The sequence below is a fragment of the Triturus cristatus genome, chromosome 7 (assembly GCF_964204655.1).
Source record: "Triturus cristatus chromosome 7, aTriCri1.1, whole genome shotgun sequence".
Taxonomy (NCBI): domain Eukaryota; kingdom Metazoa; phylum Chordata; class Amphibia; order Caudata; family Salamandridae; genus Triturus; species Triturus cristatus.
In genome coordinates, this window is record NC_140590.1 from 1,858,687,279 (window position 1) to 1,858,710,534 (window position 23,256).

The 23,256-nt window shown below is 43.0% G+C and overlaps 1 protein-coding gene across 6 annotated transcripts in view; it reads right to left on the minus strand.

Moving 5' to 3' along the window:
• The window catches only part of LOC146813485 (uncharacterized), a 46,031-nt gene that overhangs the window by 19,408 nt on the left and 3,367 nt on the right, over positions 1–23,256 (minus strand). For 2 of the 6 annotated variants that reach the window (XM_085620269.1, XM_085620273.1), the window contains exons 3-6: positions 21,377–21,487; positions 15,257–15,373; positions 14,964–15,077; positions 7,485–7,574 (exon numbers count right to left, since the gene is read on the minus strand). In XM_085620269.1, coding sequence (XP_085476395.1) covers positions 7,485–7,574; positions 14,964–15,077; positions 15,257–15,373; positions 21,377–21,487 — 432 coding nt within the window. The remainder of the gene's footprint in view (positions 1–7,484; positions 7,575–14,963; positions 15,078–15,256; positions 15,374–21,376; positions 21,488–23,256) is intronic. The other 4 variants (XM_085620274.1, XM_085620270.1, XM_085620271.1 and 1 more) reach the window with 3 other exon arrangements.

The following is a 23,256-nucleotide window of genomic DNA, read 5'->3' on the forward strand; positions in this document are numbered from 1 at the left end:
CCCTATGTTGACGCAAGCGTCTTGGGATCTACTGATCGGTTTCTGGTTGATACAGGGGCTACCCGTAGTGCTCTGTCTAAAAAATTGGTTCCTAGGGCTCCCCTGTCCGGCACAATGATAACATAGATAGGATTTGATGGGACACCCACACACCTAGCCCACTTTCACAGCCACTTGAATTCAGACTTGATCAATTCACTGCAGCATGTCCATTTTTGCTTTCCCCTACCACACCGGACAACATTGTGGGTATCGATATGCTTAAATATTTTCGTGCCACAATACGTTGTTCTCCGGCATGACAATTATCCAATGGTTGAGAGATCTTGTCTTATCAATGAGGATGTCTCTCTGGCATCCTTACCCAGTACTTTGTGGGCTAAATCAGATACTGATGTGGGTCAAATGGTTATTCCACCTGTATATATTCAAGTAAAGGAGGGTGTCTCTTTGCCTCGACTGCCCCAATACAAAATATCCTGAAGGTGAAGAAGCATTAGCACACATTATTCAAGATTTGATTAAAGTGGGGGTAGTGGAAGAAGTACTCTGTAATACTTGCAATAGCCCTATCCTTCCTATTTTGAAAAAAAGACACTGACACTAAAATCTACAGATTCATTATTGATTTGCGAGAAGTTAATAGACTTGTAGTGCCTCAATATCCAGTAGTTTCTGATATTACTACACTTCTCACTATGGTCCCTCCTACTGCCACTACATTTTCGGTGATCGATTTAAAGAATGCTTTCTTCTCGATACCATTCACCCTGACAGCCGTTATTCTTCGGGTTCACCCTGAAAAATAGATCATTTTGGTTCTGTAGAGCTCAACAGGGCTATAAAGAGAGTCCTAGCATTTACAGTCAGGCATTAAAAAGGCAGCTTGATTCTTTTCCTGTACCTAAAGAGGTGGCCCTTATCCAATATGTCGACGATATCTTGTTGGCTGCAGATACCCCTGATCAGTGTGAAGGAACACTGTTATTGTTATCATTTCTTGCCTCTCACAATCACAAAGTCTCGCGAAAGAAATTGCAATTTTGTAGACAGCAGTTTACCTATTTAGGTCACCTCCTGTCTAAGTAGGGACGTGCACTTACACCATACTGCATTCAGACTATTTTAGATACTCCTGTGCCCCGTACTCAGAAGGATGTCCATGCACTGATTGGCATCACTTCTTTCTGTAGGCAGTGGATCTCCAGTTTTTCGCACATTATTAAACCTTTATTGGCCCTTTTAACTAAAGACAAACTGATGCCCCTCCCATGGACTACTGAATGTCAGAATGCCTTCCAACAGTTACGCCAAGCTCTTTGCTCTGCACCAGTATTAGGAACTACAGACTACACTAAGACTTTCACACTCTATGTACACGAGAGGGAAGGTTGTGCCCTCTCAGTTTTAACACAGACACACGGTGATAAGCAACGTCCTTGTGCATATTTCTCAGCTGTCCTTGACCCAGTCGCCAGAGCGCTGCCTGGATGTTTCCGAGCAGTGGCAGCAACGGCTGTATCAATACGTCAGAGTGAAGGAATAGTTTTGTCACATAAACTGCCTGTGTTAGTACCCCATTCTGTGATGCTTTGCTAAATCAAACGAAAACACAGCATTTGACTGGTGCTCGCTTGACAGGATATGAATTGACACTTTTGGCCCCTCATATTATGCTGAAAAGATGTCTGACTCTAAACCCTGCTACACTATTGCCATTTACAGCTACTCAGTCTCAGTCACAAGAGTTGGATGATTGTATATTCCTTACTGAAGAGCAAACAAAGTGCCGCGTTGACCTACAAGATACACCTCTCCCTAGTGTTGATGGGGAGCTATGGGCTGACGGCTTGTGTCTAAAATTGCCTGATGGCACTACATCTGCTGCCTATGCGATTACAACACTTCAGACAGTAGTTGAAACAGCTCGCATCCCACAGAAGTCAGCCCAAGCGGCCAAATTGATTGCACTAACGAAAGCATGTGAGCTTAGTACAGATTTGCTTGTCAACATTTTTACCGACAGCCAGTACGCTTTCGGGGTGGCACACAATTTTGGTCGTTTGTGGAAAGAAAGGGGCTTTCTGACCTCACATGGGACACAGATAGTGCATGGAGAATTAGTACATAATCTCCTTACTGCTCTAACCTATCCTAAGAAAGTGGCAATTGTTAAGTGTAGTGCACACAAGAAAGTGACTGATAAAATAGGAGCAGGTAGTGCCTTTGCAGATCACACAGCCAGTGAAACTGCAATGCAGCGAAGTACAGCATCTATGTATGTAGTGAAGTCACATGCTGAACGCTGGGATGATCCCAGGCAAGAGGTGCTGGACATGCAACAATCTGCCTCCACTGATGAACTAGACCAATGGTCTAAGGAGGGAGCACTGGATGATGAGGGCTGTTGGAGGAATAAGGATATGACCAAATGGAAGTTACCCACAGCCTAATTATACCCCATGATTCACATGGTACATGAGCCAGCATATGTTGGTGCATCCTCAATGGCAAAACAACTTATGCAAGTTTGGGATCATCCTGATATTGCCGGCACTGCTAAAAAGATAGTCCAGTCTTGTTTGGTCTGTCTTCAATATAACCCTGGAACATACATAACATGTGTATTTGTAAAGTGCACGTTCACCCAGCGGTCTCTTGGCGCTGAATAACAGATGTTCATTGTTACCCAACTCAATGGTACTCATTTTATCGACCTCAGATGGATGAAAGGCTGAGTGGACCCACCGGGAATTGAACCTGTGACCAGGAGGTCGAACACAGGCCCCTTCAATGGACGCATTAGTACACTGAGCCACCAGACCCAGCTGGAAAGGGAACGCAAACTCCAACAGGAGGGTTTGCCACACCAACTGCACCTTTTGAGGTCCTGCAAATGGACTACATTAAGTTTGAGCGCTGTAATAACTTAGAATATGACTTGGCAGTGGTTTGTGCCTTCAGTAAATGGGTGGAGGCGTATGCTACGAAGGATAATACAGCTCTCACGAAAGCGAACGTTCTCCTAAAAGAGTTCTTCCCTCGATTCGGCATTTGTCGGGTCTTATGGAGTGACAACGGACCTCATTTCATTGGGCAAGTTGTCGAATATGTCATGAAAGGGTTAGGGATTAAGCAGAAATATCATGCCGCTTTTCACCCACAATCAACAGGCTTGGTGGAGCATTACAACTCCACCCTGAAATTGAAATGATCTAAAATACAGGTTTCCACGTCTTTGAAATGGCCCCTAGCACTACTTTCTATCAGATCAATACCACATACACGATCTGGCCTTACGCCATATGAGGTTGTGTTTGGCAGGCCCATTAATATTTGGGGAATCCCTAAGCCTCGCCCTATACATGATGTACCCCATGTGTTGATGAGTGACTATTTGTCCCAGTTAACTGACAGCTTGTCTTCTATTTATCAGCAGGTGCGGGAAGCCCTTCCAGACAGGTTGCAGGGTGATGGCCATGATCTGCGGCCTGGAGATTTTGTCTTGACAAAGTCCTTCCAGCGGACCAGTACCTTGGCACCTCGTTGGCGCGGACCGGAACAAGTCCTCCTGGCTACCAGAACTGCAGTGCGAGTGACCAACCAGAAGAGTTGGGTGCATGCCACCCATTGTCAAAAGTTCCTGCATGCCCTTGTGAGCCCAGCTGCATTGACAGATCACAGCAACATCCTGGTAGCCAAGAAAGGACAGGCTGTGTCACCTGAAAGACCTGAGGAAGTCTTCCCGGACCACACAATCCCTGGTGCATCTAGATATCTGCTTCGATCCAGGAAGAAAGACATTTCATTGAGACTGTTTGAGCCACTGTCCTGGGTGCTTTAAGACTGACTACAAAGGGGGGTAGCCTATTAGTGACTACTCGTCTCAACGTTAGTGAAGAAACCAACACCTGCCCAGGACCTTAGGGCACCATCTGTCTTGTTGTTTACCGATGAAATGAACATGCCGGAGGAGAATAAATCGAACGCTGCAAAAGTCTGTAGTAAAAATATGATGTTCGCTATTGGACTAACTTTGACTGATGTCATCATTGCTGTAATAATGTGGGTTGTGGAGGAAGTAACTCCGGCTCGAAACTAACAGACTGCTACTACTCCTGTCCCCACTGAAAATTATTATTTCACTCTTCCCTATCATGAGAAGAAGCACCGAATGTCGTATCTCAATAACACTTTCATACAAATGTTGCATCATACTCATAATGCTACGAACACTACCAACTGCTGGGTATATGGAATGATGCCAGCTCATCAGAAGAAGGGAGGAACGCCTTTCATTCCCTTGCCATTCTCGCATAATGGCTCCCGTAGAGCCTGGTTCGCACTGTTGTGGGCCTCTGAAATTGCTAATATTACTCTAGCTGTTGTAGGAGGACTTAATGCAAAACTTAATAAAATGTGTTATCCCGATGAGGAAGGGGACCCACAAGCCAAAGGAACTGTATGGGAAATGGAGGAGTATCGCAGAGGAAATTCCTCCACACGTTATGTTTTCCCCAACACTCGAACGGCCAAGGGTAATGGGCCTTTTGTTATCACCGTTACTAGAGATCGAGCAAATCTTTATGGGAGCAGTTTTGGTAGTATCCCAGTGGGAAAAAGTGACTGTACCACAGTGTTGAACATTACTGGAACGAACAATAGCAGTTTTCTATCCTCACACAACACTTATTTCATTTCTGGGAGTAAAGGCTACTATCATCTACCGATCGGATGGTCTAAAACATGTTATGTGTCCTTCTTGCTTCCTCCTGTGTTCCTAGCACCTGCATCTTAACATAAAGATCAAAAACTGTTTAATGACATTTCCTCGAATTGATTCAAAAGAACTATAAATAATGATGAAGTGGATCAAACTGACACTACATTACAGCAATATGTTGACTTTAATTTGGGACTCTTTTTCTTTGTTGGTGCGGCTTTAAATAGTAGGAAGGTTAGACGCTTAGCCCGTGTTGTAGAGGCTGTGACTAATCAGACAGCAATGGCGCTTGGAAATATTACAGAAGAACTCCAAATTATGAGAATTGTCACTTTACAAAACAGAATGGTGGTAGACGTTATTCTAGCTGATCGTGGTGGAGCATGTTGCATTATCGGTAGTAGTTGTTGTGTATTTATCCCTGACCATGCCCCTTCTGTTTATGATGCCATTTCCAAAAAGCATAAAATAGCTACTGAGATACATCAAGGTTCAGGAACATGGACTTGGGCTGGATGGTTCTGGAGCGTATTTTCTGTATGGGGTTGGAAAATATTATCGGCCTTGTTCATAATTATTGCAATTCTCTTCTCTTGTTGTTAATGTATCCAATGCGGGCCAATGCTTTGTTCCCTCTGTATTTCCACTTGTCTACCATCTAAAACGAATGTCCAAAATGTAAATGCCCATTTAGCATTAGATCGAGAAGTCAGCGATATGATATTGATATACATGATATTTATTGTACCCCTTTTGAAGCATAAGAACATGTCTTAGCTTATGCTAAAAAGGTTACATAATACAAAACAGCAAAAAGAAGATCAGGGCACTAGAAGACCTGCACCAATCAAGCTAGTATAATAATGTGAATAAACAAAAATGTGGTGCAAAGAGCCAGGGACGTGACCTTCATGCGCCCCTAGTATTTGGTGTGACCCAAAAAATGCAAAAAACAGAAATAGCTCAGCACACAACTCAAGTTCATGTATTATGGACAGAAGTATATGTCAAAATCAATAAACAAACAGGTATGTGATATATCCCAAAAGATTCACGATAAACTTCAGTATCTTGATGGTGAATTTTTCTTTATTTTGTTGTTCAAGTTTTTCCGATTTAAAAGTACAGCATACAATTCATAGCCGACGCGGCGCGTTTCGTCCCAACGGGACTTCTTCAAGGCTCACAAATAATGCTTATAAAATCCAACGCAAGTTGAATTTTTCTCTTTTTCTTACATGCTGAGCGCGGACCCTGTGGCGTTTGACCATTCCATACGATCAAGGCTATTGCACCTTGAATCTTCTACCTCTACATCACACAAATATATAGGCTTTTGTCAATATGGAGACCTTAGACCTTTGAATATCCAATTACAGAAAGAAAAAGAGAAAAATTCAACTCGCGTTGGATTTTATAAGCATTATTTGTGAGCCTTGAAGAAGTCCCGTTGGGACGAAATGCGCCGCGTCGGCTATGAATTGTATGCTGTACTTTTAAATCGGAAAAACTTGAACAACAAAATAAAGAAAAATTCATCATCAAGATACTGAAGTTTATCGTGAATCTTTTGGGATATATCACATACCTGTTTGTTTATTGATTTTGACATATACTTCTGTCCATAATACATGAACTTGAGTTGTGTGTTGAGCTATTTCTGTTTTATGCTAAAAAGGTTGTCTGTGGAAATGTGTAATATTTTACTTAGCATAAGCGACAGCCATTTTGGCTGTGGTGTCCATTTCGTTTTCTTCGTAATTCTCCTGGTTTGTAGCTGCCAGTGCACCTGGTCTCAGATGTTAACTGTCGACCATTTACTGCTGCCATAAGCATTCCTGCTCCCCCTCCCACTTTGCTGACCATGTAGTTATTCATCTGCCCTCGTTTGCTGATGACTATTTCTAAAACTTGTTCTTCCTATTTCTGTTCACATGTTTACATTGCAGAAAACTGGTATAAAAGGGACATGGTTTGTGAATTCAGTGTACTACCTCCTGCAGCACTTGAGAGCTCATGCTGCAGAGAAATCTGTTGCGAGGACAAATGGTTTCCAATATTGAACGTGCAATCCAGGAGAGTGGGGCTATTTTAACCTCCCTGAACCTATTATTAATATTATTATTATGGTTATAAATAACTTTCTGTTGGTCTAGAAATGATTGTTAGTATGGGCTTAAAACAGGCTGCTTCTGTGCCCACTGAGACTGCAGTTATTCCACATTTGCCTTTTTGGCCTTTTTTGGGGGGCTTTTCAAGACAGATCTAAGGGAGACTTCTAACTCCCTGCAGTAGTAGTGAGATAGGAACCTCCAGTAATACTCTGGACGCAGGGCTCACAACGTTGTAAAATGTAACTTTTTTCCCTCTTTCAATAGAATTTAGTCTTTTGGGATAGAATTACTACCTAGCCGAGTATAAAAGGAGATATAGTATATTTGGGAACCTTTGCAAGTTGAATATTTACTACTTATAAACAACAATACAGTATTTCCAAACCCTCATTTATATAGAGCAGGATGCACACATTAATAAAGCCGTCATTTCCATAATCTATTTAGGAAAACACAGGGGGCAAAAAAGTAAGGCAAACACAGCAGAGCAAGAGCTGCTGCTGGAACTGGTATAATGAGGAGCCTGTGAATTTCAGGCTTAGCAACGATCAAGCTTTGGCAGCTTATGGAAGACCAGAACTAGGTTTATTGTGGCATGCGTGTATGGAAAGTGATTCTCTGACTTCTCATTAAGGCCTTTCGCTCACCTGTGTTCATATAGAGGTCTTCTCTCCGCTCTGCTTCGTGCAGGTCTCTGGAGTACGTCTCTTCCTCTTTTATGATAACTTGAATGTCTGCTGTGTTGACGAGGGAGAGGTTTTTAGTTAGACAAACAGGACCATTTCTTAAAAAGCAAAATAAGACATGTTCTTCTGCGCAATCATTTTAAAAGGCGTTATGAACCTGGTAAGTGAGCAAGCAGACAGCATGCAGAGTTGTTGGTTTATGAAGTATGTACAAAAAGTCAGAAGTAGAATACCACAGACAAATGGACCCCAGGAGCAAGATGTTAGTTGATGCTTAGCCCAGGTCTTCATACTCCTGCTGCCACCCTGGGAACCACAGAGTGCATCTGATTCCATGAACCTCACACGAAACCCAAGAGCATCACATTCCATGATTTCACAGGGATACCCAGAAAGTCTTGCATTCTATGACCTGATAGGAACCCCAGAGAGCATCAGAATCCATGACCTCACAAGGAACCCCGCCAGTGGCGTAACGAAAAGTGACGACCCCCCTGCAGAGTACAAGGAGGGGCCCCCCTCCAAACTCAATAAGGAGCTCTCGGGCCAAGGCACATGGAGCTCGCCCCCCGCACTGAAGGGGCCTTTGTTATGCCACTGAACCCCGCAGGGCATCACATTCCTTAATTTTACACGGAAGCCCAGAGGGTCATATGCCACCACCTCTTACAGAACCCCCAGAGGATCACATTCCATGACCTCACACAGAACCCCTTGAGGGTCACATTCCATGATGTCACAGGAGACTCAAGAGAACATCACATTACATGAAGTCATGGGGGCCCAGAAAACATCACATTACATGACATCAAGGGGACCAAGAGAACGTAACATTACATCAAGGGGACCCAGAGAACATCACATTATATGACATCACAGGGACCAAGAGAACATAACATTACATGACTTCACAGGGACCCATAGAACATCACATTACATGATTCCACGGGGGCCCAGAGAACATCACATTACGTGACTTCACGGGGGACCCAGAGAACATCACATCACATGACTTCCCGTGGAATCCAAAGAACATCACATTACGTGACTTCATGGGAGACCCACAGAACATCACATTACGTGACTTCTCGGGGACCCAGTGAACATCACATTACGTGACTTCACGGGGGACCCAGAGAACATCACATTACGTGACTTCCCGTGGAACCCAAAGAACATCACATTACATGACTTCACGGAGACCCAGAGAACATCACATTACATGACTTCATGGGGACTCAGAGAACATCACATTACATGACATCAAAGGGGACCCAGAGAACATCACATTACATGACTTCACGGGCATCCAGAGAACATCACATTACGTGACTTTACAAGGAACCACAGAAAGCATCACATCCTGTGACCTTCCAAGGGACCCCAGTCAGCAAGCCCAGAAGAATACCACACTAATGTGTATAACTGGGTGTTTTGCATCTGGAACACAGAGGATTCTTCCTCACTCTGCAATGAGAACAGACGCTGCAAAGGCATAAAATAACCCTCTCCTTCAAAGGAAATTCCCCTTCGCTAAAAACAGGAAAGAAGAAAGCACATCAATTTTCAAGTGTTGCTGAAGCCACCATTCAGAGTTGTTACCTTAAAGTAAAGCTGAGTGGTCGGCTTACTGTCCTGAGTGACTCACAAATATTCCAATTGGGAACCTTCTCTCTGCGAGGAAGATGCATCTACAGGTGGGCAGAAGGAAGATTCTTATGTGTGTACCAGGATTTCTGCAAATTGTCCCAAGGTTAAGCAGATGAAGCTGGAAAGGAGTCTGGCTGGGTACTGTGTCGACACACCTTCTATTTTTCTAAACCCCATGTAGTGCACCACATATTTGGATTATTTAGAATTTACAAAACTTTTGTTCCTCTGTTGTTTGAACTGTTGCACTTATGGAGTTTTGAGTAATGTCCACTCTGTTTTGCCAACACAGAACACATGTATCAGGCATAGGATTAGATAAGATATTAATGCGCTTGTGAAGGAACAGTGGAATTTGAGCCCCTGATTTGATTGTGGTCTGCTGATTTTGGCCACCTGCGATGGGTGCGCAGGCTTTCCACCATCTCATTTAGCAAGAATACTTTCCATTGTTCGTTTGTGTGATTTGTGAGTCTGCTACTGATGGTCATTTGCTTCAGGTGGGTGTTCGGATTAGTGTGAGAGTCAGGATTGGAGTTTAAAGGGTGACTACATTCAGTCTTTTCTCTTCCCACCAGATTGGTAACAATACGTAATAATATTGTGCTGGAGAGGTGCACGTCCACCAGAGGTGTGTCGCTGTGGCCCTGTTTAGATGGTGCAACTGTAAAAAGGATTCTGAAGATATTTAATGATTATTCCCTCTCTGCTGCTGAAGAACATATCCATATACGCTCCTGAAGATGGATTTTCAGGGTCCAAGGCAAAATTACACTTTGTTATTTGGGCATTCCCCCTTCTCCTCACAGAAACAACATAATGCTAGACCAAATCTTGCATTCTAGCACCCTATTGGATTACTTGTGGTGATGACAAAAGCAGGCGCCTGCAGTGGTCTTAATAAACCACCAGACAGTTTTTTGTTCCATCGGCGGGTAAGACAAGGGGTTTCCAGAATATGAATATGTGTATCCTTCTCATCTTATCAATGACTAATATGAACCGGGTAAGCTAAATTACTGTCGCTTTTGCTGCATCTTGCTCTGCCATGAAATGCTTACAGGCTCCTACTCAGTCCTTACTGGGATGTTGATGCAACAATGATTGTTAAAGTGTTTTTTCTGAAAGGTCTACAGCTTGTTTAGCAATTCAGGGGCTCAAAGAATTCTGAAAACTGTCTGAAGGTCAACAGATTGAGTAAGTAACTAACAGTGGTAGAGCCATGAGTTCTTAACACAAATGGCGACAGATGCAGTGCACGAGAATAAGACAACCCCGCTGGATGCATGGCAGTGAGCCCTGTCGGCTAATGCATGTGAATTAGCTGAATAGGAAGTACACAGATGCCAGATTGGGCGCCCTGTTGATGGCCGTGATGTTTCCTACAGGACCCTGGGCTCCAATGGTCAAGTACTGACACCAGGGACATGGGAATTCGGAGTTGATTTCTGGCCATTAGACAGCCCCTGATCAGTTGCCTTCCTGGCCATCCCTCAAATTGATAAATATTTGTAACTGGTCATAGTGTTACAATGGGATGTAAATGGCCACAGACAAAGTGATGATTTACATCCAATATTTTGTACACTTGGACTAGTGGCCCCTTGTATTTTTTTTAGCTCTTCTAATATTGAAAGCAGATATCGCTATGCTCTGCTCGTCATCCACTCCCCACTCCGCCCAACACCAATTTCCTATTCCCACTGCCTGCAATTGATCCCGGACTTTATGTTTTTAGACTACATGAGCAGCCATCATCATCAAAAGGGGTAGGTTAGTTTATTTATGAGCTTGGAATGAAAGACCAACACTGAGTAAACACAGAACAACTTTTACTCTTACTTCCTACAGCCGTCACGCTGCGGTAAGACAATCTAAGTCGAGCAGATGGTGGAATCGGGCATGGTGCTCAGCAGTGATTGTTGCTTACTTTGATACTACCTAATAGGGGATATTTTCAGGCAGCGTCGGCTCATCCACAGGTATCAGATCAGTCCTGGTCTGAAAGACTGATGATCATGCAGGGCAGCATTGGGCAGTCATGCCACTTTCTAGTCAGTCTGAGACTGATCAGCTGTGTTTGTGACTCTCTTAGAGGACCTGTGCATGTTTATACTTATACAGCATCGTTTTTACTTGACTGCAGTTCTTCTCAATTGATCACTAAACGTCTCCCTTCCAGCATTCTCTTCTGAAGCTGTTCTCCACAAACTGAATCCGCCCTGTAGTTTATTTATCATTTTTTTAAATGTTCTTTTAGTGGACACATAGTATCCACAATACAATTGGATGTTTATCATTAGATTAGTCGCGGTGTCTGTAGAAGTCTTGCATGGTACAAACAAGAAATATTCGGTTCAGCAGCAGTATCTCAGAAACAAAGGAAAACCTTGACAATAACACAACTTTCCAGGAGGACAGGGAACAGTATTGGGTACCAGACAGCCAACATCTCCAGCCTCTGTAAGGGAGCAGCCGCGAAGCCTCCGCTATTGTTGATACTATCTGATGCAACTATGTCTACTTTCATTGCTACCTTTATCTTTGCCAATGACAAATAGATTATCTTTCACTTTAATGGAGACTGAGTGAAATTATCATCTACATTTAGGAGTGTCTTAGTGCTCTCGGTGATTGGATGCAGGTTAGGGACTTAAATGGAGAGCTTGACGATAGTGATGGTCTCCGGAACACCGATTTCTGCTCACTGTCTTTGGCTACTCTTTCACGCGATGAGCAATCCCAAGTCACCTGTCAGTTGGCATGCATATAAAGAGGTGCAACTAGTGTTGATCAAAGTGGTCAGCAGGACAAGCTCACATCTCAATGATTGACTCGTCCTTATACATTGATGCATCTGCTTCTAGGAAGGTGGGTTTGTCACAGTGGCATTTATATCGGTCCTTTTCCAATATGACAAACATCTATATCTTTCATCACATGCTATGCAATCTTTGAACAGTTGACTTCTTGATGTCCGAGGCCTCAAGAGATGTAGGCAAACAGGACCAACAGCTTCTCGCTTCTGAAGCAACTATAGGTTCAACAGCTCCAAGTGGTCACTCGTGGTGAAATAACACTCTACAAGAATTCAACATAGAAATTATAGCTCCGACTTGAGCACTAGTGTTCCTTTTAGCAACCATGTTGCTTCTGGATCGTGAGATCCTTTATTACAGCGCTACGTTACTGGATTTCTGTTCCCGCATGGGTAATACTTTCCTTGTGTAATCTTAGTAGCTATGTCATGTCAGTGGTTGTTGTTTCTTTGTTGGGTACATGGTGCTTCCCTAAACAACTCTGGTTCTTTACTCCAGCCATTCCCAGAGTCAGCTAAGCATTAAGTATTTATTTTCGATCCTAACTGCGCTTGGGCTGTTTTTGTTGGTTTCTCAAACCCGGTGTGCACAGCTTGTGGTTTGTATGATTTGGGTACTGCCTGGTGATAACGTTTACAATATCCTCCGGCTCTTCCAGCTGTTTGATTTTTGCGATTTCACAACAGCCTCGGGTTCTGGGATGAGAAGATTTCATTACAATGGACCTACTTTCGACACTTGCTCCCTATTAGCCTCCTTCTCCTTACATCCTGCCCAGTTAGACTTTTCTCTTTCAAGCTGTCCCACTTCAGAAAAAAACTCTTTATCTATTGTATAATTCATGCTCTGTGCATACTTTTTTGTTTGTATAATTTTCCTATACACCTTTCTAGGCCCTAGAATTTGAAATTATGAAGAACCCATGGCCCGCTGGGTATTGTCTTTGTGCAAGAATAGCACCTTGTGTTGTTGTGGTATAAACTGTACAGAGGCCACCTGAGCAGTGTTTTGCTCTTGAACACATGGTGAAGTGCTTTCCACTTGAGTCTTTCTTTAATTCTCGTTCCCAGGGCATTTCAGTTTAATGGTCTCTCCAACACATATTTTGTTCTTCAGCCCATGGCCTGTTTTCACCAATAAACCAGTCGTGTTTACCATATTCTGCACAGCCTGGTAGCTCTAACGTGCATTGCCAGTTCCAGCTCATATATTCGTTCAGACAGAGTCCCAAAACAAGAAGAAAGGGAACCGGACATTACAGTTTGGAAAGCGACACTGTTAATGACGAAGGCTTCCGCACTGAAACTGATGTTTGCGGAAGGTAGATTCATATTATATTAAGCTATGAATGTTTCTGCACAGAGTTGTGGGTCTACTCTACGAGGAAGCAAGCAAGCATCTTTGTTTACAGTGTTCCAGGACTTTCAAGGAGGGGGAGTAGGATCTGCTACTGGTTGTCTTAGAATATGGAGAAACAACACAGCAGAAGCAACTGTAAAGCTGGAAACCATTTGGGGTAAACGTGCATGAACAAGTGTGAGAAATGTCAAGACTACATGACCGTGATGTCTTATTTGTAGTCATATTTAATGTAGCTACCTATGTGTTGAAGAAATATGTACATACTTTCAAAGTAATTTGGGAAACTATGGGTTTTCATCCTGCCAGCAAAAACTCTCATGCCCGTCTCAGAAGGCTGTTATCATCCCATATCAGAGAGTGGGCAGAGGAAAACATTCCTGTGAGAAATACATGCCCCCCTCCCCCAGTCTATTACATTATCAGGTCAGTGGTATGTTTTTGGAGACACTTATATTTCTCCAACCACTACCAGGCTTGTTTATACACTGGAGTTTTGCAGGATAGATCCTGTCAGTGAACAGTAGACAGAAGTATGCACTTCTGGCCTGAAAACACATTTCATTAGGTCTTTGGAAGGTAGAATACCTTTCTGTTGAAGGCAGGTTTAATTTACGGGCCTGTACATCTCTATTCTCATCAATCGCTTTTATCACTTCTGTTGTTTGAAGTCAGATGTGCACTGCCAATTGTCCTCTGTTTGCAGAATGCAGAACCTTCCAGGTTTGACTGAAAAACAAAGCTTTCTCCCACATGGTAGCTAAAGTATTGAATCAGCTGTTGGCAGAAATGTGCAGTTAAGACACACCTAAGTTTTAGGAAACACCTAAAAGCATTTTAGTTTTCAGGAGAGTAAGACTCTTGTCCACCACTAAAGGGATGAATTTCCTCACAGCAACAAGAAGCCACCAGCTAGACAAAAGCTATTAAATAATGTAACACAATAGCACTTCAGGGTTGCTCATTGAGCTGAACACTTGCTGATAAAAAAAATGCAGTGTGGTGGAATTCTTAAGTTTGAAGCCGGTCAAAGGAGACTCACACTTCAAGCCTATTGAGTTTGGTAAATTGAAAAACATAAATTGGGTAACAGTAACATCTGTTATTATGATTATCATCATTTTTTTTACGGAGTTTTATATAGCGCGAACTTGACCCGAAGGTATCGGGTATCAAAGCGCTTTACATAGCACCAGTTGCGTTACATGAGGACACATTCATTTTTGTTAGACACGGGGAGATTGAGTGATTTGCTTAAAATCCCAGTATGTTCAGTGTCATTGCCGAGACTCGAACCCGGTTCCCCAGATTCGAGGTCGACCGCCCTAGCCGTTAGGCCAACTCCTCTCCCCTTATTATAACATAGCATGACATATGCCTCCCAGTTGAACACAGTCTATGGAACTTCTCCTCTCAAATGGAGATGCGAACCACTAGTAGATGATAAAACACAGGAATTAACTGGTAAGGGGATGTTCTAGGTGAGTGGGTAAGATGGCTAACTGATGGCAGAGTATTGCAATATTTCATTGATGTTTAGCCTTAGTGAAAGAAGCATGGCTTACTTTCTTGGTGACATGAGTCACATACACACTCCAGAAGCACATTTTACCTGCACTCGAGCCAATGCTGCGATTTCTTACTTCTGTAGCACGATTGTCTTTCAGATTGGACTCAAGCGCTTGTTCCTCCCTCAAAGCAATGTCTGAATTTGGAAACGGAAATCCTGTTAAAGACCAATCAATGTTACCAGTTACATGTCATACCTTATTGTTAGATGTGGAAGAGTGAAAGATAAATCATTGGGTTAAGCAGATTGAACAAAGTGACATACAGTGACAAATTACTTGTGAATATCAGTAAGTATTTTATTCAGAACGGCAAACATTCCCCAGTGGTTCTGACCTTCATTGGGATAATATTGATTTCCCCACTGGTCCAAGTCCTCTGTTTCCTTCATTTCTAACTTTCCCGTTCTCTGATTCCTGAATGACACATCAGAATTGGTAATCGTATCACCAGCTAAAAAAAAAAAAAGCTTTAGACACTTACCACCGGACCACTGAAACAGTATCAAACCCATCATTCAAGGTATGGAAATATGGAATTTCACAGGTATAGCAGATGGAAAATACAAGCTCATATCATCATTGGGCAATGGCCCTCCTTCCACGGAAAGTGTCTACTTATGTTATATCATTATATCACTTATGCTAGATCATCCTATAAAAAACACATCTTCAGGGAAAAGGCCTCCTTTTTCCGAAAACAACTTTATCGAGCTAAAAACAGACCCAGAGAACTATTCAACATTGTTCACAAACAAACAATCATAGCCCCCCCCCCCAAACTTACTTCCTCGATAATTAGATGTGAGGAAATTGCCAACTTCTTCTCGGATAAAATCGCTAAAATCGATCGCTCCTTCCATCTAACTGAGATCCCACGAGCTCCCCTCTCGTCGCTGTCAATACACTAAACGATCCACCCGTCCTGACTCTGTCTCCTTACCCCCCCACACCCTCCTCCTTTATACCCCTCCTGAACCCAACCTACCCACCCTACAATTAAAAAACCATGCATCTCGGACTCATTTTCACCTGTTACCGAACTCGAAGTCTCCAACATCATAACCAAACTCAAACCGTCCTCACACTCATACATACAGGATCTCAACCACATCATTGCCCCGTACTGGACCAACATCATCAACACCTCCTTTTCCACAGGTAGTGTCCCGGACTCACTTCAACTCGGTCAAATCACGTCTATCCCTAAAAATCCCTCCTCAGACCCAAATGACCTGAACAACCTCCGCCCTATCTCCAACCTACCTCTCCTTTCCCAAGCCCTGGAAAAATGTGCCCTGCTCCAACTAGATAAACACATTAACATCTTCAACCTCCTTGACCCCCTGCAATCTGGCTTTAGAAAAGGCTGCAGCATGGAAACCGCCATGCTAAACATAATCGATGACATTCACTCTTCCCTTGACAACGGTGAAGCCTGTCTACTCATTCTCCTTGACCTCTCGCTGCCTTTGATACAGTCAACCACAACTACCTTCTAAACTCACTCAAGTCCCGCTTTGGCCTTAACAGCCAGGTCCTTAAATGGTTCACCTCTTTTCTCCAACACAGAACACAAGTCAAACTGAACGACTGTCTATCTAACCCCTCTCCGGTCACCCTAGGTGTCCCCCAAGGCTCTAGTCTCTCCCCTTCACTCTTTAACCTCTTTATGGAACCTCTTGCGCTCATCCTGAAACAAGCTGGAATTAACTACCACCTCTATGCCGACAACAAACAACTTTACTACAAAATTAGGTCCTACGCTGATATACTTTATCTTCACCACACCTTAAACAAGATCCAACACTGGTTTCACACCAACCATCTCAAACTCAACCCCAAGAAAACTGAAATCATCCTCTTCTCCCCTAAAAACAATGGACTTCCCATCCAAAACTGGATCTCTGACCTCAATGCGCTCAACTGCTCGCTCTCTTTGTCCAACTCAGCGAAATCCCTTGGTTTCACGGTTGATAAAAATCTTACCCTCAACGAACACATAAAAACCTGGCTAAAGGAGCTCTCTTTACTCTCCGTCACCTGAAGAAAATCAAACCCCTCATCCCTCCCGGAGATTTCAAATGGGTTGTCCAATCCCTGGTACTCTCAAAAATTGACTATGGTAATGCTATCCTCACAGGAACCCCCAAAGTCCACCTAGCCCCACTCAGATCTGTGCTCCACCTAGCAGCCAGGCTTATCACTGGCTACAATCGTTTTGACCACATCTCCCCATCCCTGAAGGCTCTCAACTGGCTTCCAGCTGAAGTAGATCCTCCTTTAAGACAGCATGCATCACACACAAAGCCGTACACCAGAATGCCCCACTGTACCTCGCAAACAAACTTAAAAAAGCGGGCTGCGCCAGAACGATGAGGAGCACAAACTCCCTCCTCCTCATCCCCCCCTTATTTAAAAAGAAAACCACTCGATCTCGCTCCTTCTCTGGAAACGCGCCGATCATATGGAATGCCTTCGCAAAAAATGGCGCTGCAACCCCTCCTATAGTTCCTTCAAAAAAGACCTGAAGCTACGCCTTCTAGGCAAATACTGGGGTCCTTAATCAGTCCTCTGACCTTCTCCGACCTCACCCTCCTCTACTTCTCTCCCTCCCCGTCACCCATCCCCCTTCCCCGTTAATCTCCCTATCCTACTTCCTCCTCCCCTGAAGCCTGTTCCCCCCCATCTACCACTTTATACATATATCTACCAGCTTTTGTTATGTATGTATCCACTAGACCTCAATGAAACGGTTGTTGTTATTCTATCGTTTATAGCTCAGCCCTGAAACGTGTTCCCATCACCAGCCACTTTATATGCAAATGTATATGCTTTTGTAGTGACCATGTTATTCAGTCCTCACTGGAACGTCTGTTTTTGTTGTATTGTATATACTGAGTTTTTGATCAACTTTTGAATTCTTGTTTAGGCACCTGTGAAGCGCCCTGAAACCTCCGGGTCTAGCCAGCGCTATATAAAACCTGTCAAATAAATAAATAAATAAATGTTAGTACTCGGTTTCCTGTGATGTGTGGGACCGATCTGTGCTCTTGAATGCATGTGTGCAGTGTGTGGTGTTACCCTCTGACACCCCCCACTGCTGGAAGCACAAGTCACCTTCTTTAATATGCGGGAATGTCAGTAAGATCAGAGGGGCAGATTCTGGGTGAGGTATGACTGATGTGTGTAATTCTGATTGGACAAGACCACATTTAACCTCTTTGGATGCTCTACCATAGCACCACACCGCTGATTCCTACACTGTGGTACTATGCCCTGCTCTTGGCAGGATTCATAGTGGCTCCCTTCTGTTCAACCCTAGAGTGGTGTTTCTGTCTTGTTGTTGGGCACATTGAAGTATCTGAATCTCAAAGGGGTATAACCATGGTTGTCTTAAAACTTGTCGCTCGGACCATTTCCCTCACACAGAGTAACATTGGAACGTGAATTACTTTTAAAAAAACTCCTTCGGGAGACAGGGCATAGCCTCCGAAATTGGTTTTGTAGCCACCCGATAAATTAAGGTACAAGAATAGTTTTGGCTCGCGCTCCGTTGGGGTGCACCGGAGGTCCCTACCATGGCTGAATGGAAATCGAGGATGGATCTCTATATGGCTGCTGAATGAGTCATGTACAAAAGCAGGGGTTGCCCCTGTAAATTCTTCAAGGTTTGGGGAGGGTGGATCAAGCACTACAATGTGTGCCCTATTGGCGACGCACCAGCACCAGCACCATCTATGTGATCCTGCTTCCTGGTGTAGACTGTGATGTCGTTGTCAGTGTATAGTGTGGCTTATTCATCCCGACACTTACTCTGGTTGCCAGCTGCTTGCTTTATGTGGAAGATGCAACATGTGAGCTTATTTCCTCTGTTTATTTTCATTTCCTTTGAGTGTGGGCTTTCACCCTTTAATTGTTGTTTATTGCCATTTAAATCTAAATAAATTTTTTTTTTTAAAGAATAGTTCTGGCTCCCCAAAGACATAGTATTTCTCCTCGACTTTAATAGATGGGATCCTGGGGTGTTTTGGAACAGATTCCCATCCTCACTCTCTAAACAAGATGCTGCTCCTAAAATGAAAAACCACAAGCAAAGCTAGGAAGAGCTCCGATTACAAACCTACAAGCGAGGACACATCAGGAAGAGCCTGTGCTTACAATACAGGCATAGAGAGCCAACCTTTAAGAACCTGTGTATACAACACAGTCAGTAAAGGCCAATCAGAAAAGGTCTGTGTTCAAAGCATGGACGCAGGGGGCCATGCCAGGAAGAAGCTTCAGATCTCCTCCCTCGATACATCAGCAGTGTTAGCTCTGCTGCAATGTGACTGCTCCAGATCATCAGGCCCAAGCTGCTGTTCAGCTAAGCTGCATGCGAAGCTCTAAATTCAAAACTACTTAGGAAAGCTAGGGAAATGCTGCTTTTCAAAGAGGATTCTGATTGTGGTTTTCCAGTGAGTAATTTGATAGGGAAGGAGTCCTCGCACTCAGTGGAACCAGAAAACAGCACATTTAAAACTCCAGCACTTTACTAAAGAAGCTACACTTTCTGAGAGTTATTCATTAGTGCAGGTTAGTGTTGGACAGTTGTTAACCCTTTGCAAAAACTAAATATTTTACCACCATTCTAAAGTCCACAAATATTTATAGAAGGACACGTGAAAAAGTAAAGCTTAAAACATTTAATACATTTGAAGTTTAATTTAAAAAAAATAAGTGTTAAAAACCCCAGTGGTAAAGAGAAACAATAAACATGATGTCTACACTACTTTGAGTGGCACAGGAAGACATTAATTAACGACAGCAATTTATCTACCTTTTAGTTTTTGCCAGTCCTCCTCCTTACCACATTTCCTCCCTCCCTTCTGTTTTCTGCTACCATTTAGTCAGTGCTTAATTTGTACACTAATAAGTGCCAGGACCCTCTTCAAGTGGCCACTGCAGCTTTCACCATTTATTGCCCTGTCGGCGCTGCCAATGACAGTATGGACGCAACTACTATTACACTCTAAATCTGTGACAATTCAGACTATTCCAGGCCCCTCTCAACTAAAAGAATTGTGCAGGCAGCAGGAATAAGTCATTTTTCATGTATATTGAATAATTAAACAACTGTTGTTGTGTTCATCTCTATATTAGACAAACAACGCCACTATGTGGCAAATTGTCCGAAGTGCAGGTGTTGACAATTAAGTGCCGGCACCGAGCACCGGAAACCACCAACTCAAATTAAGCACTGCATTTAGTCAGCCTTCAAAACTGACTATTGGACCACAGCCATGTCTGGTTCTAAATAAGCAAATACGTATCTTAATAAAACATTGAGATGGATGCTGCATGGTGACATGAGAGCGTGGCATGGAGGACCAACTTGCCACAGAATTTGAAAAAGAAAATGAGAACATGATGAGAAATAAACACAGAAAGAAGATAAAACTGCATTGTCAAAATCTGTAATTTATAGACAAAACATGAAATAATTTTTCAGTGAAATTCACACCTTTAAGAACTAATCTTGAAGTTGATAAGAACTGGATTACTAGTCGGGTTATGTGCCTAAGAACACACGAATATTTGAGACAAACTATGAATGGTTGAATGTCAGTTTCAAGCGTGCATTCTGAACCCCGTCCTCAAGGCAATCCAGGCAAAGGGTCTTCGCAAGCCTCACATCCAAGCACTCCCCTTACCTCCTTTTAGTGCATCTATCGGAGCAACAGATGTGAGCAGGGACTCGCCTCTAGGGATAAAGTGGGTTCATCTTTGAAGCAACAGTGACCTCTCCTTTCCAGTGACATTCAAGATACATTTATGGGTACAACCCCTCTGCTACACTACTTTTATACACAACAGTGGACGCCGAGGCCTCTCACCCTGAACACCCCCGTCAACTGTTCACATACGACATGTAAGCCTTGGGAAGCCCTTTCCAATAAGTGATGTGTTTAATAATGGCCCTGATCAACTGCGGCATAGAGTGAAAGCCTCATCAATATTTTCCATTTGACTCATGAATTTTGTGGGTAAGGTGAACAGAGGCCAGGGTGACTACTGAGCAAACATTTCAAATCAGGCCCAACAGACAGAGACACCGGAACCAATAAGATTATTTGCCTTCTATTCCAAATGCTTACAAATAAATGTAAGTGCCAAGGAGCACTGTACCTCATTTTTGCTTCTAGGCTGTGAGGCTGACTCATAATCCCCATATTTTCAATATGACCTTAGAGATCTCAAATCAAGGGAGGAGAGTTAGAGCAGGTAGGAGATCATGCACTTTATCTGAAGGTGCTGAGCAGTTCTGTGAGGTCTGTCTAAGGGGAAAGGTGATGTATGTGGGACTTTAAACATGTTTGCATCAGTGCATGTTTGTGTTAGTGTCAGCTGAACTTAGGGAATAAAAGCCTGATTATTATCTTCGTATATCACAAGAACAGGTTACACGCCTACTCACTCGAGTGACATCTGCTCTCGTCTCTTGTCCTGGAATCTTCTCGGTCCAGGTTTAACACTTCTTCCGTGTCTTTGGGTCTCAATGAAAACACAGCAGTGGCAATAAGAGGGCCTGTTTAAAAAAAGTATGAGACAAATTAAATTACACCTTTCTGTAATAAACAAATACATAGGAGAGTTACTCACAAACTAAAGTCTAAGTTGATCCCAGCTGAGTTGCTAGGGCCCTGAACAAAACACCAGGAGTGTGAATTGGATATAAATGTGGAATTAAAAAGAGCAATGATGGAGAAACACTGGGCCCACGACATCAGAGTTTAGCATGGAGAAGCTTTTCACACACCAACAGGAGGCAGGATGGAGGTGTCTCTGGGGTGGGTTGCCAGCCTCAGGCTCTATATACAAACTATATGTAGAGAAACTGTCAAACTAATGCACATCTGATCAATTGAATGTCATCAGAAGTCATTTTATATGAAAGTTAGAAACAACCTGCTCCTCAAAATTATAGAAAGCAATAAAGGGATCACATACCCTGTATATCAATTTTTACATACAATCAATGCTTTCATGTTAACATTTCACAATAATTTTTGGTTGTTATTTCAAAATGACAATTTTGATGACAGTGGTGGAAAGAAAAGGGCGCAGTCCTGAGTAGGGACCGTGGACTCAAATTTGGGACCTAGATTTTTCATCAGGGTCACATCTCATCTGGAGATAGTATCAACCCACCTAATGTTGTTTATTGTAGATTAGGTAATATAGAACAAGCCACGTATAGTTAAACTACAACATCCACTACTAGTTATGTGCAATAATAACAATACAATATGATCACCTTTGGCGTGCCTGAAATGTATTTGGATAACATGCTGAACGTAGCATAGCTGACGGATTGCAAAGTGAGGCTGGCTGGGTGTAGTGTGAGTGAGCGAGCAAGTGCAGGTGAGGGCTTCAATCATACTTTATTCCAGTGTCAATCACTCAACTCATAGAGTGAAGTATTGCTGCAGTTCATGTACCGTATGCTCAGAAACTAATGTATTTTGTAATTAAGCATTATTGTTCGTATTTATAGACCTGAGACAAATATGATGGGCCATAATGTGGAGAGGGCAATTAAAAGCTATTACTGCCTGACGGTAAGGGCAATGAGGCTATTAACACTGCCAGGGACCCGCCTCACTGGGAGTTTGGCCCATATTACAGTATGGAGAAAGCTGTCCTTGCCTCCTAAGCACAGTATGCCTTAACCACCCTTTCAAACAGCAGGAAAGCAAAGGAACTCCGAGTGCAGTGAGACCGCTAGGCACACCATGTTCTCTGAGTGGCTATAATTGAGCATTCTGCTTTGTTTTCCTGCTCTCAACAGTCAATACACAGTGTTATGGTTATCACGAGACCTAGGCTTAAACACAGGAACCGGGTTTGAATCGACTAACGTCACAATTTGCAGATCAGACAATACAAGAATATGTCAGTTTAGGTGTGCTGCAGTTTATCATTTAAATTAGAGCCCTGTGATGTTGGGAGCTCCTTATAAACAAATGGAACTGAAGAGGCCCAATACTGGCGGGTATAGACCATCGACTCACTCGTTCCATTATCTATCTTTCTGTTCTCCATGCTAATGTGGAATATTGTACCTTGAATAGTTGGAATGTTGCAATAGTATTGAATCTCTCCTGCCGCCTCAGGCTATACCAGTTGCTAAAGGCACTTTCCCTGGTTATAGTTACAGATATACACGACCAGAAGGCTATTAACCTGTTAGCCCTTGGCAGTGTGCTATAATACATGAAATATTCTGACCTGTAACAATGCAAATTCGAAGTCACCAGAAACGTACAAGCTTGATGAACACAATAGTCAGCATGT